The sequence below is a fragment of the Mastigoproctus giganteus genome, chromosome 6 (assembly GCF_048544385.1).
Source record: "Mastigoproctus giganteus isolate SK-2022 chromosome 6, ASM4854438v1, whole genome shotgun sequence".
Taxonomy (NCBI): Eukaryota; Metazoa; Arthropoda; class Arachnida; order Uropygi; family Thelyphonidae; genus Mastigoproctus; species Mastigoproctus giganteus.
In genome coordinates, this window is record NC_143580.1 from 101,975,299 (window position 1) to 101,989,353 (window position 14,055).

The window sequence follows — 14,055 nt, forward strand, 5'->3', positions numbered from 1 at the left end:
ACCTTGTCTGGGCTTTCCTGCAAGTCCACGCTGGCTGGGTCGATTCCCGGTCCCATCTGGGCATCTGCAGGTGTTTTTTCCATTTTTCCTTCTATAGTTCTCTGGTTTTACGGATAATCGGAAAAACTTCGGATTAGCGGGTACTGGGTCAGCAGTTAGGAAGGACTGCCAAGATGATGATGAATGGAAGTTGCCACAAGTCCATAGCTATAATAGTAGCTGAGTTACAGCTGGCAGCAGATTTGGGCTATCCCCCACTGATACAGATGTGGGGGGGAAACAGCCAAATTAAGAGATGTTCCCAGAACGGAGCAGATTTCTGTGGGGGTATTTCAGGGAGCTGAAGGCGTTAGCGACACTTATATTTGCATAACTTAAATACTTTACAATTTGAAAACAAAAACCATGTAGAGTCTATGGTGGGGGGAGTCACTAAATACATGTTTTTAAGTTCATTTTACACAATTAAGGGCACAGTTTGTTGGAACAGTCTTCCAGCTCGGGTTTACACTGGTGGGGCACCCTTCCCAGTCAGTTGCAGCGTACTAGCGTGGCCACCGCGTTATATCGGCGGCTTTCTATAGCCTTGCTGCCGGCCACATGGTGACCAGTGCAGTCTGGCAAACAAAGAATATAGATACTAACGCTAGTAATCTGCTAAATTCCCAATAGAATGTTCAAAATTTCTTACCAGGGGGATCCTCTAAACAGCATCTTTGAAGGAGACCACAATTTAAAACTTAAACTATGGTTTAACCACATATTTAAACAGAACTTTAACGGAGCGTTGCGACAGACGTCCACGCTGGTTCGGCAGCCATATTTCTTTAACGTACGGTGTAACAACGTGGTCAAGCTGAAATTTATGAACGTCCGTAATTTAGCTTTGCCTTAGAAGTTTGTCACAAAAATAACATCAGTTAACTCGCCAACCCAATAGAAATCCAGTAGACTTGATATTTTAACAGAAATATCCAAATACACCACTAAATTTTAACATTTTGAAGAGCACTAAAAAAACGTGCGTCTGGCCAGTACTTGGTCAGCGCCACCTCTCAGTGGTTACATAAGTGATTCACTAATATCAAAGGACTCAATAACTGGTGTTAATGAGCATTTGCTATCAGAGTTCAAGCAGTAGCAAGTAGCCAACACGCTACTTGCTACAGCTAACGCTAATCTCTGTGTTTACGAGGCAACAACCCGTGGCATAACGTATTAACATACGGTCAGCAAAATGCTAAGCCTAATGAGACAAACTTTATAATATGTAAAAGAAATACCTGATAAAATAGAGAAAAATTGCACAGGAAGTTAGATAACGTCCACCTAGCTATAGGAAAAATTAGTGTTAGGGTCAGGCGCCAGCTGTGATTTCTCACATCTGCGCCATATGTACGCTGTGAAGAAATACAGAACTACTGTAAATGCCAGAAAAGTGTTGTCTCCTGTATATGACATATTGCGTTAGGTTCTGTTGGGTGTCCTGGCATTTGGCCGCGGGGCCCCTGGTGGGACCTCACGTTGCCCGCACACACCGCTAGGAGGTAGCCAGGCTGCCCTTTATTCTCTGGCTGGTCTCCGCCACGATGGCCTGAGCATCCTGGACGAAGACCAAGTTAAAAAAAAAAAAAAAAAAAGAGAGAGAGAAGAGAAGGCCTGGGGAACAAGAGGAAGGGGGTCTGAATGTGAGGAACAAGCTAAAGTGGACAGATAGAGAAGGCAGTCCACCCGAGTAAGGAGAAATAGGGGATGGGTAGAGGGATCAAAAGTCACAGGGGCAGGAGCCACTGTGCGAGTGCCAAAGGCCAAGCACTCTCTGGGAGTCAGCTTTTCAAGGAGTACCAACCATGATGCCAGTATAGTATTGTAATCTTCAGTCTTAAACTTTTATCAGTTGGGAAAATGCTCTCCGACCCCAGTTTGTGTTTGCACTTGAAGGTCGTTGTTCTGAGCAGCTCTAAGTTCAGCAAACTTTACCCGTCTGATGGTAAAGACAGCTTATGCGTAACTCGTTAAAGCTTTGTATGTTGTTTCATTCTGAAGCAGGTATGTTTCATGGTTACGAGGGTTATCCTGGATTTCAGTAAAAAAATTGAGCCTACAATCATCGTAAGCAGGGCACTCATACATGAGATGCCCCCATGACTCCTGTTCGCCACAGTGGCAGAATGGATTGCTTTCAATTCCCATTGCCGTCAATGTCTGTTGAAAGGGGCCCATGTCCTGTGATCAGGAATGTAACCTGCAGACCAGTAGAAAACCAGAAAGGAGACTTTGGGAAAGTCATGTCAATCAATGGGAGGCATCTTCTGGTAATTTCTCCTTTGGGCGTGGTTTCCCATGAATGCTGCCAAAGTCCTTGAAGGTGTTCGAAGATACGTTTTCTTTCTTGTTTCAGGTAAGCTGCAGTTGAAGATTTAACAACTTTGTCGGAATTCCCTTCTTTAATCGATGGTAAAGTCCCCTTTTAATCACCTCAAGATAGAGTGGCAAGCGTCCAGTAATAACCAGTAGGGCAGGGGTGCTGACAATGCGACATGCCCTGCAGATAGACAACAGCATGAATCTTTGTATTGAGTCAAGTTTACGCTTGTTCTTTTCCAGGATGGCCTTTGTACACCAAACTGAGGCTCCATAACACACAATTGGGAGAAACGCCGCTTTATAGATGAGAGACAAAGCTTTATGCTTCAAACCCCAGTCCGCTCTGCTGACTCTTCTTATCATAGCCGTATACTTTCTGATTTTTGTGGATAAGTACTTCAGATGAGGGTGAAAGGTAAGGCCGGTGTCAATGTAGATTCCCAGGTATTTGACTTCTGTGTAGAGACGTATAGGGATGTTATTTAACTTCATTGTTGGAGGCCTGCGTATTTGTAGCTTTCCCTTGAGGAGAATCGATTTTGCTTTCTCACCAGAAATTGAGAGGTTGTGGAGTGCTGCCCAGTTTTGGAGCTTTTCCAGAGCTGTATTTGCTTTTGCTTCCAGTGCCGCTCTTGTGTCACCTTGAACCACCAGAACAAGATCATCAGCGAAGGCTAAGGGTCTAGCTCCACCCAGGTCACAAACCCCAGGAACTCGTCCAGAACAATGGACCAGAGGAATGGCCCAAGGACAGAGCCCTGGGGCCAACCCCGGTGAACGCATCTTGTCGTAGTCTGGTATTTGTTTACAACTTGTAATTTTCTATTGCTGAGATAGGATTTTAGACTATTGTATAGGTTTTTGGACGTGTTTGCCTGCCGAAGCCTCCGAAGGACACTGGGCCAGGAAAAGCCTTCTTTCAGTTTATAATGTAAATGTTACCCTAAAATAACAACTAGAGCATATGCATCAATTTGTAAAGCATCAATCAGCAGCGCCATCAAACTCTGCCAGTGGAGTGAAGGAAGTCGACCGAGTACTTTTTCTTATCGACTGCGAACTTGTAGAGCTCGCCGACCAAGGAGTGCATGTCTTGCATCATATGCACGGGTAGGAACCGATCAGATAACTAACTGGTTGGCAATGGCCTGAAGGACTGTATTAGCCCTAAGGCTTGGAACTGGGATTCTCCATCCGCAGTTAGCCCATAAATCTGCTTCTGAAATAATGCCATCCATCATTTTGATGGCAAAGACGAGTCTTCTCTCGTGAATGATGGCAAGAAGACGTTTGAGGTTTGAGAGCTGTCCCCATCTGGGTGGTCCTTGGTGCAGGTGGAAGCTGAAATTTCCATATAGATTACTTGGTCAATAGCCAGAATTCCCTTGCAAAAATCCGTCTAAGATTGGTCGTAGCAGTTGAAGTCCAGATTTCGGTCCATAGAGTATGACCGGATAAATATGTTTTAATAGTTGTACACCCAACAGCCTGGTTGTGGATGTGCATAAGTTCTTTAATCATTCACCGAAGTTGACAGATATTTATTTGCAGGTGGTCTATGTGCGGTAGAAAGGAGAGATTTTGATCGAAAATAACGCCCAGGTCTCTGTTGTTGAAAGGAGAGTCTGCGGTAGAAAGGAGAGATTTTGATCGAAAACAACGCCCAGGTCTCTGTTGTTGAACGACAGAAATCGCAGATACTCTTAAAATGGAAGAGCTTGATCAGGTATGTGAGCGACTGAGAACCGAATATTTTCCATCTTCATTGGAAGTACCTTTTTCACCTGTTTATAAACACTACCTCCACAGAGAGTCCTTTTATTGCAGTGCAAAATGTTTCAGCTAAATGTAAGAGAGAAGATAGACACCACATATTCAACTCCTATGTCATCTATCAGGCAGTTCTAGCTATGATGAGAGAACTAGAGGCCAGTTATTCTCACAAATATAGCACATTTCCATTCAACTAGCTGGAAAACGGACAGAAAATGTGCTCTGCGAAAAAACATGTAACTATTTTATATATGTTACATTTGTATCGCATTCTGTTGCTAGCTTAGAAAAGTAATTTTTATGCTAACTGGTATCTTGCTTAGAATTTGTCTATTGGGTACACCCAGTAAAATTATTATTTTTAGCAAATATTATCTGTGCCTGCGTCCTTCTTTTGTATTAGTGAGAAAAATAACCTTTTAAGTATTTAACAATTGACATCTGTTTACTTTTAAATCTTATACTTCTTTACTTTGGAAAATTTTATACATCAAGTATATACAGAAGTTTCAGAAAATAGCATAATCATTGCAGGTAAACTAGATGACTTCAAAGAAACAAACACAGTTTTAATTTTTCAGCTATTCAAGAACAGGAACTTGGCCAAGAAAAACTTTAAGAATATTAAGCTGCAGATAATTTTATTTTCAGATCTCAATGACAGATGGAAACGGCAAGAAATATTTTTCAGGGCAACAGAGAACTTCGTCAAAAAAATGTTTTCATCCCGCAAACAAACAAAATGCCATTTCTGCGAAACAGACGCATTGGCGGCGGAGGCTATCCTTCCCCCACACAGCATAACCAATTCAAAATAAACTTCCCAGATTACACCTTCCTAACCCACAATTCAAAGTGCAAATGTAATTACACATTCACCATCTGGCGCCTCCGTAGCCAGGTGGGCAGGAGCAGCAGTGCGTAGCGCACGCTTCTTGATTAGACCGGGGTTCAAGCCCGTGCCCACCAAATACGGAGGATGCGGAAAGGTCAGGGAATGACCACCGCATATCCCAGGAGCAGTATGGCCTTAGTTGCTAATGCTCCTAAAAACTAAATAATAACAACAACATTCACCAACTTTTTTTGATGTCAGACTGCTAGCTACAACTACCACCTTTTCCTCAATCTACCAATAAACATCATTGCCCAGAGGAAACGCAGATAGATGCCAGCCAGACAAAGCCGGGATCAAACCCCACCAAGAAAATAAGATCGAAATTAAAAATAGAACTAACGCCATCTAGGGACAAAAAGTAAAAGCGCCAGGAATAAAAAATCCACCATCTTCCCACCCCCAGAACCGTCCCCAGCTTGAATCACACCAGAAACAGCCACCATTAAGGTCGGTAATTATAATCCTCCGCTTCTAAGTTCCACAACTGGCGAACCCCGGAACAGACAACTTCCACAAATACTGGTACAATAAGTCTGCACAAATAGGCACATAGCAGAGCAGTTCACCCAAATCATAAAGCACCCTGACACAATCACAGTCTCTGAATAATGGAATCACCTACCTGAAGGCTAAGAATAAAAAAAAAATACACTACAATCTGTCAATTCGCACAATATGGCCTTAGCAGCCCTTGTACCATTTAACAACGTCTGCCAAAGTCCCAAGGAGCTGCATAACTAAGAAGATATCAGACCACTTGGAGAACAAGAACATCATGGCTGAGCAGCAGAAGTGTTATAATCAGAGGAGCAAAGGATGCAAGGAGCAATTCACTACTGACCCTGTAATTATGTAGCAAACCTGCAAGAAGCACCACTCCCTGTACGCAGCCTACATATTAGTGCAAGGCCATCCATGCCTGGCTAACCGAGACACTGATTTACAAAGTTAACCCGACACTGGCACACTTCTTAGAAGCATCCATGTAAAAATGGAAGACTAAACATCAATGTTGAGAATATCACAACCAGACCCATCAGAAGAAGAATGGTCTCTCATAGAGACATCAAGTCATGAACCATGGTGATCTCAGGTCATCTCCCTAGAAGGGAGATGACCTGAGATCGCCATGGTTCTGTCTAGCACTCATCGCACTAACCACCATGCTCAATCACAGCAAGTATGGTTATACCCTAAAAGAAGGGAGGAACAATCTATTCGCCTAATGTACATGGATATCAAACTCTGTGCGACAACTGGGAATCAACTCCTACAGCTATTCCGGATCACTGAAATTCTGCACTGACATCAGGATAAAATTTTGTATCCTGAAAGAAAGCATCAAGCATGATTGCATCAAGTCATCCAGTAGGACGAAACTACTAGCTGAAGACATTGAAGGCATGACAGAGGGAGAGATATAAAAATATCTGGAAGATGATGCAGGTCCACCTCTTAGAAGCCTGGATGACTGAGAAATACTATCAGAGACTGAGAAGCCTGCTGAAAGCAAAACTGAATGGCGGTAACATGGTTACAGCCATAAACTCTTATGTAGTTCCAGTATTAATGTATTCCTTCTTGATCATAATTTGGACCAGTGGTTTTCAACCTTTTTTAATAACGGCACCCCTAAGTAATTTATTTTATTTTGCGGCACCCCTACTCAATTTTCTCAATATATATAATATTAAAAAATATATGATGTTTATTACAATAAATATATAACTAAGAAGATATCAGAATTTGAATTATGAAATGTAATTATAAAAATTACATTTCATAATTCAAATTTTATATATATACAGTATATAATTTTATTCTTTATATAGAGGTACTAAGTAATCAGCAATTATAGATCACCACAAAATTAAAAAGATATTGTACACATTTTTATAATGAAATAAACATAATTAAAAAATAATACGTTTAAGTAGCTTAAACTCAAATTACTTCCCCCCCCCCCATGGATGTTGCCGCGGCATCCTAGGGTGCCGCGGCAACCCGATTGAAAAACCACTGGTTTGGACCAACACCAAGCTGGAGGAGATTATGTGATCAACCAGGATAGTGATGACCCAGAGGAGCCAACATTACCCAAAGTCCAACACAGAGAGACTGACCCTAGCTCTAAATAAGGAGGGAAGGCATTGACTGAACTCATGACTTCCTGGAAAACACAGCACCAATCTACCAAGTCATAAGAAGCAAATGGCGCACAATTCTCAATCTTAACAAGGAGATCACACTCACACAGACAGAAGTAACAAAATCGGAAGATGTGCGAAAAAGGCAGTCCATGAGTAGACACTACAATCACCTCCATCAAGACTACACAGATGAGTTAGCTTCCAATGTTTGGCTCACGAACAGGTCGCTCTTCTCCGAGACTGAAGGATTCATTCTCGCCATCCAAGACTAGGTAATCACCCCTAGGAACTACAGTCAATGTATCGACAAGGAAGCTGGAGTAATAATGACCCATGCCATCGAGGCCACTTGAATCAGAAACAATAAAAGACACACCTGTAGAAATGCACTGATCTATATCTAATCAGGAAATGACTTATGTAATTATTTACCGGTGCATTTGTAGTGACGTTATTTCCCTACCCACTTGTACCATGTAACCTAGATCCCTCTTCTCCCATTGGCTGCCCTCCACCATATGGCATTCTCAAAGTCGAGTAAATATCACTATGTAATTATTAACCTGCGTTTACATAGGTCACTTAGGAAAAGGCCTTTTGCTTCGGGTTCCATAATGCATCAGGAATATTGTTGCATGAGAGAGCTACACTAAAATATTTATAAATTAATGTCTCCAACAACGTGAAAAGGAAGATCATCATCTCTCCCACCTTCCTACAACCGAACAGATGCCTTGATGCAGCAAAATTAATTCCCTGGGGAGTTCTTGAATCAGGAGACCCACAACTGGTTCTAGACATATTAACTAGATGGTTGCACACTGTTACCATGTTCTCAGCAGCTAGACAATTCGCTATCTCCGCTAGAACTAATGCTTGGTGGTCTTCGGAGCTAATTTACAGTTTAAAGTGCAAACAGTCCCTCCAAAAACAATGGAAACAGTCTGGTACAGCATATGACCGAATTCAGTACTCCAAAGCTAGAGCACTATTTAACAGACTGAAGTCTCAAGCCATTAAAAAATATACTGACAAGACCTTATCCAAAGGCAAAGTGCCATACTCTACCCGTAACTCTGAACCAGATTCCAACTTCAATCCAGCTGAATGGATCAACTATGTAGTCGGATCCCAAGACAACACCACAGAACCATATGATTACCAACCAGACCCCATTTCTGGTCCAGATGATGAGTTGTTTTCCACTAAAATCGATCGACAGCAGCTCCTTCAAGCCATCAACACGCTGCATCCGTCATGCACTGCTGGCGTGGATAAAGTCCCGCATTTCGTCGTAAAGTGCCTCAGTCCATATATCCTTGATCCTCTGCTTTACTTGTTCAACTCCATCCTCTCTCATAGTGTTTCTGGCATCGTGGAGCAAATACGCTCTCGCCCCACTACCTAAAGTTCAACTACCAAGCCAGCCGAAGCACTATAGACCGATATCCACTGCATCCACTCTCCTAAAGCTACTGGAAAAAAGTCCTTCCGCATATAACATGCCATCTTCTTCCACAACCGCCAAAGCTCCTCCATTATGTTCTCCCTAATAGAGCAACTGTCTCCAACCTTCTGGCAGTCCAAACGGCAATTCTAAATGCATTTGTGGCCAGATCAGAAATGGCGGTTGTTTATGCCGATATCGAAGCTGCTTTTGATAGCCTCAACATCACAGCCCTTCTGAACCTTCTAAACAATTTTTTCCAGATAAAAGGTCACGTTTTCGCTTTTCTGCACTCATTCCTGTGGAATAGAACAGTGTACCTCACTCATCGCAACCTCTCCTATACCCGATCCATCAATGCAGGTGTGCCGCAAGGTGGCGTTTTATCGGAGCTACTTTTTACCACCCTACTTATTCTGTTTGTTTGTAACAGAGATGATGTTATTACCTACGCCGACGATATAAAGTTTCTAACCAAAATACCACCATCAGCCGACAGAGGAGTGATCACATCGGAAATCTGTAATAAGATCACAGCTTTCTCTAGCCATCTCAACCATTTCGGTCTTAAACTGAACCCCCAAAAATCCGTTGTTATGGTTTTCTCTCTGAAGAAGTGTCCCACATTCATACAACCCTCACTGGAGAGAACAATTATTCGAAGTGTAACTAAACACAAAGATCTTGGTGTAATTTTCTACCCAAACCTTAGGTTCAACTGTCACATCGAATGTATTCTAAGCAAGATCAGCCGAATGCGCTGGAGTGCCCGTCAACATTTTCAAAACACAGACGCAAGAACTACAACAGTTATCTGCAAACCGTTGTGTATCCTACCTTTCTGTATGCTTCTGAAATATGGGGCTCCGCGGTACCTTCTCTCACGAAGCCCATCCTCGCCGGCGAATACTGGATACTGAAGTGGGCAACCCGTAAACATCGACTTCCCCCAACAGAGGACCTCCAGCACGGCCAACCAACTTCAAATCCCACGGCTGCCTCAAATAATCCGCATGAGGAGAACTGTGACCACTATCAAAATGCTAGTTGGCAAGATCAGCTCCCCTGACTTCTGGGATATATGTCAGTGGCATGTTCCCCTACCTTCCCTAAGAGCCACCCCTCTTTTTCAGCTATAGCAGAACAGACTGAAGATCATTGACAGATTTCAACCTGGCCAAGTACTTCCTACAATACAAGCCCTGCTAATGATCAGAGTAGACCTCCAGAAATTCGCTTCGGATCGCAATTACAGATTGCAATTACAAAAGCGGAACAAGTTCGGATCAAACTTGTTCCGCTTTTGTTTGGCCCATGATGTCGACTCAAACCGATATCTCCATCTGCTATCTGTATGAGGCGCAGAACGGCACATCACAGGTACATCGACGAACTGTTTCACAAGAAAATGCGAAACCGTGTACAGAACAACTTAATGCACGCATGTGAAATATTCTGTCTTCTGTGAATATTCTGAAAAATATGCCTTGTACATATGAACTTGTACAAACCTTGGTGTACTGTCCGCCTCAGAACTATGTATGTACTCATATCTATAGAATGGTTAATGCCACATTTTTAAGTTAATTTCATGTGATGTTATCTTTTTGTTATACTGTACATATTTTTATATCACTCCATAAAATTGTCAAGCCTATATATTCCCGCCACCGCCAAAGTAAAGATACAATATATGCCTGGCTGTGGCGGCATATTGTATCTTTACTGTAGAATAGAGATTTCTTCTTAAATATTTAAAATATTTACAAAATACTAAACTATTTACAAATATACAAACTATATCAGGACGATTGGTCCATTCTTATTAATATACAAAATACGTTACTATGGAATATTAAATGATGCCAGGCCTCTTCATGTATTAGAGAGTGAAGAATGTGCATGACGTTGGTGAAAATTATGGTGGCAGTTGTCTTGATGCGACGAATGTTGGCATACATCCCACTTACGCGTTCTACATTGTGAACAGCAAGTGTCTGATTTTGCCCAGTAACCCATCTGACCTTCCATTTAACGAAAGTAGAGGTATGATTGTAAATACAGTAGTTTAGTATTTTGTAAATATTTTAACTTTTTGTAAATATTTGTATATTTTTGTTATTGTTTGTATAATAATAGCATTGTACTAATATACTAACGTTATAACGCACTGGTCGAAATCTAATCAGGAAATTAGCTATGTAATTATTTACCTGCGCATTTGTAGTGACATAATTGCCCCGCAATTTTTTCCCATTGGCTCGAATAAATATCACTAGACGGAAAACTTTTTTAATGTATATAGAGATAATTATAAATGTTCAATAAATACTTTGGCCTCTCGGATAGATAGGGTTGTCACTTGTGAAAACAGTTGTCGCAGAATTGGTATCTGAATTCAATAAAATTTGCCAGAAACTAATTGTATTTAAAATTAATCTGAAGGAAAAGTGGTATGAACATATGTCTGAAGGAAAGTTTTTAAACTACAATTTCGAAAGGCCTACCAGGGAGCAGAGCAGAACAGAAGTGAGAAGACAGTTGTTAATGGTAGGGTTTCTAAAGAGGAAGGGAGGCCAATTCAAAAACTCGCTGTGGTGCTCAGAATTTTAATTGGCAGCTCACTGTTTTATTGCAGAAGGCATTAAAAGAATCAAATTTAAACATTTGCATTGCATTGCATTGCATTGCATTAATCATTTAATGTGATGTCATTTATATTCGCTGGGGCTGGCTGTGATCCAGGAATGTGCTCAGACGCAAATTCGCACGTTGCAGGAGCGAGACCGTAGGCTGCTGCCCAAAGTGAACAGCGCATTGTTAGCTGATGCCATGTAATGTCGGCTGCAATAAAACAGTGAACATGTAAATTCTTCTGGCTTATGCCTTATAGACGATAAACTGGACATTTATTTATTATCACGCTTTCTGTGATGAATAATAAATTCCTTAAAAAAATGCTTATTGCTATGATGAAATCCCTCAGCATTGAACGTGAACGCTAATGTTGTAATTATTTACAGGCGGAGTGTGACTTTCCCGGAAAGACAACTCATTACTTGACGGTGGCTGTGACAGCCTGTTTATGTTACTTTAATGCCCTGGAGTGTGGCTTTGTGTTTGATGATATGTCAGCTGTCCGAGACAACAAAGACCTCCGGCCTACTTCTGATCTCGGAAACATCTTCTGGAATGACTTCTGGGGAACACCTATTCATAAGGTAATCTGAAAATTAACAATGTTGTTGTCAGGTAATCCATTGCATTGGGTTTATGAGTGATCCATTTAACCTTCCAATTGAAGTTCTTCCTTCCTAGGGCTAAAGAACATTTTCAAAAATAGAGATTTTAATATATTTTACTTGTGACACAAATTTCTTTCAATGGAATTTGAAAAAACTCTTAACATTTGCGTTTTACAATAAGCATGAAAAACCATAAACAGAAAAGACATTTTAACGTAATAAAAAGATGATTTCATCTTCTTCGAAGACAGACTAGACAAAATTTGATTTTTAAGTAAGCTTTTCTTAATTATATCGTGAAAGCTTGATTTTTATCAGTGATTTAATTAGTGAAGCTTGATTTTTATTCACACTCATTTTCAAACCAATATGATACGTGTTTCGCTTTTTTGAAAAAAAAAAAGACGTTATGAAGTAAACCTTTAGAAATGTAAGTCATATATTAATTTTCACATGATATTTCAGAATATATATAATTCTCCGAGAAAATTTCACGCTCGCTCGCGTCTTCTATACATAGACTTGAATGCCATGAGAGGTTTTGTGGTGGAACAATTGGGACACTGATTAATAGGTTAAATAGATTTTGCTAAAAAAAGGAATCAGTCAGGTTCAAAAAATGAAAGTTTTAGACGTTGGATAATGATGGCTCAGCTCTAATGGCCTAAATAGTGCAAAAATTGCTCGAATAATCGGGCCTTTCATTTCAGTCCTTTTGGGTAGAACAGTCACTTTCCTCCCCTCACCGAGAGGAAAATACCTGAATTTGAATTCCGTCAATGACACGAGGAATTTTTGTGGCTCTTTTTCAAAACGTAGCAGAGTTAATCGGTCTCAGGCGAGGGTATCATGGATTTTTTCGCGAAACTCTTAATTTTGTCTTGCAAAATGCAAATCGACCACAGAACACACGCAATTTACAGACATATACGGTGCAATATGGCCTGAATCGCTGATGCGCCTAAACCTTGCAACAAAACAACAAAGCATTCTTCATTTGAACAATTTATACTTGGCAGATAAAAATAAATTGTGACTTTACATGTACATTCGAAAATTTATGGCTCAACCACAATTTTTTTCAAATAGCATAATGGCCAAAAATGGAAGGAATCGTACTTTTTCTACATCTGCCAAAATAAAAGGACAAAAAAAAAAAAAAAAAGATGATAATTTCTATAATTTATACTATCCGACGCTAAATGTTGTTTAACATTATCAAACTAACCCTTTACGCCACTACTACAACCATTCATTCCTATGACATTCATTATGCTGTCCGAAAGTAAACTTCTTGAAATCCAGTCTTCTCTTAATTCCAGAAGTTTTACATTTATGTGTCCTGCTGCTTCTTCTCTCTTCTACCAGTGAAAATACACTGCTCTACTATTAATATCCGGACACCTGCCTTCAGATAAAAAAATAACTTTTATTGCGTCATTTAATATTTTGTGCTGAAATCTTTTGCTTGAATGACGGCCTTCAATCTTCGCGGCATACTCTCAAACAGCTTTTTATAAATGTCAGGTGATATGTTCCTCCAGTCGGCTTCGCTATTTGGGTGATCTCGACGTGCATGTACCCGACGATCCAATACATTCCAAAGATGCTCGATAGGGTTCAGATCAGAACTCTTGACTGGTTAATCCAACTTTTCCAAACCCATGTCCTCAAACCACTCTGTTATGACCCCAGCAGTATGGCACGGCGCATTGTCTTGCTGATACAGGTATGGGCTTTCCCCGAAGTATTGCCATAATGTTGGAAGTGCATAATTGTCCAGGTTTTCCTGGTATTGCACAGAATTCATGAGTTTGTCGATAACGACTAATGGGCCCAAGCCAAACAATGAGAAGCAGCATCATACCATGACACTGCATCCACCAAACTTCATTGTTGGGAGGATACAATTAGGAAGGAACTGTTCCCCTGGCATTCGCCACACCGAGGAATGGCCATCAGACTGATAGAGTGCGAACCTCAACTGGTTTCTCTCTCCATAGAACTTTTCCACTGCTCTACAGTCCAGGATTCGCGCTCCTTACAACATTCTTGAGGTGATCAGTGGCTTGTGAACAGCTGCATCAGCATTGTAACCTATATAATTGAGTGTCCTTCGTATTGTACTACTGCTGACATAAGTCCCAATACTCTCTCACAGAGGGTTTGTATGAC

At 40.9% G+C, this 14,055-nt stretch overlaps 1 protein-coding gene across 1 annotated transcript in view; it reads left to right on the plus strand.

The window, feature by feature from the left end:
- The window catches only part of LOC150084481 (protein O-mannosyl-transferase Tmtc3-like), a 775,447-nt gene that overhangs the window by 49,943 nt on the left and 711,449 nt on the right, over positions 1-14,055 (plus strand). The window contains exon 2 of the mRNA XM_090376259.1: positions 11,659-11,856. Coding sequence (XP_090232385.1) covers positions 11,659-11,856 — 198 coding nt within the window. The remainder of the gene's footprint in view (positions 1-11,658; positions 11,857-14,055) is intronic.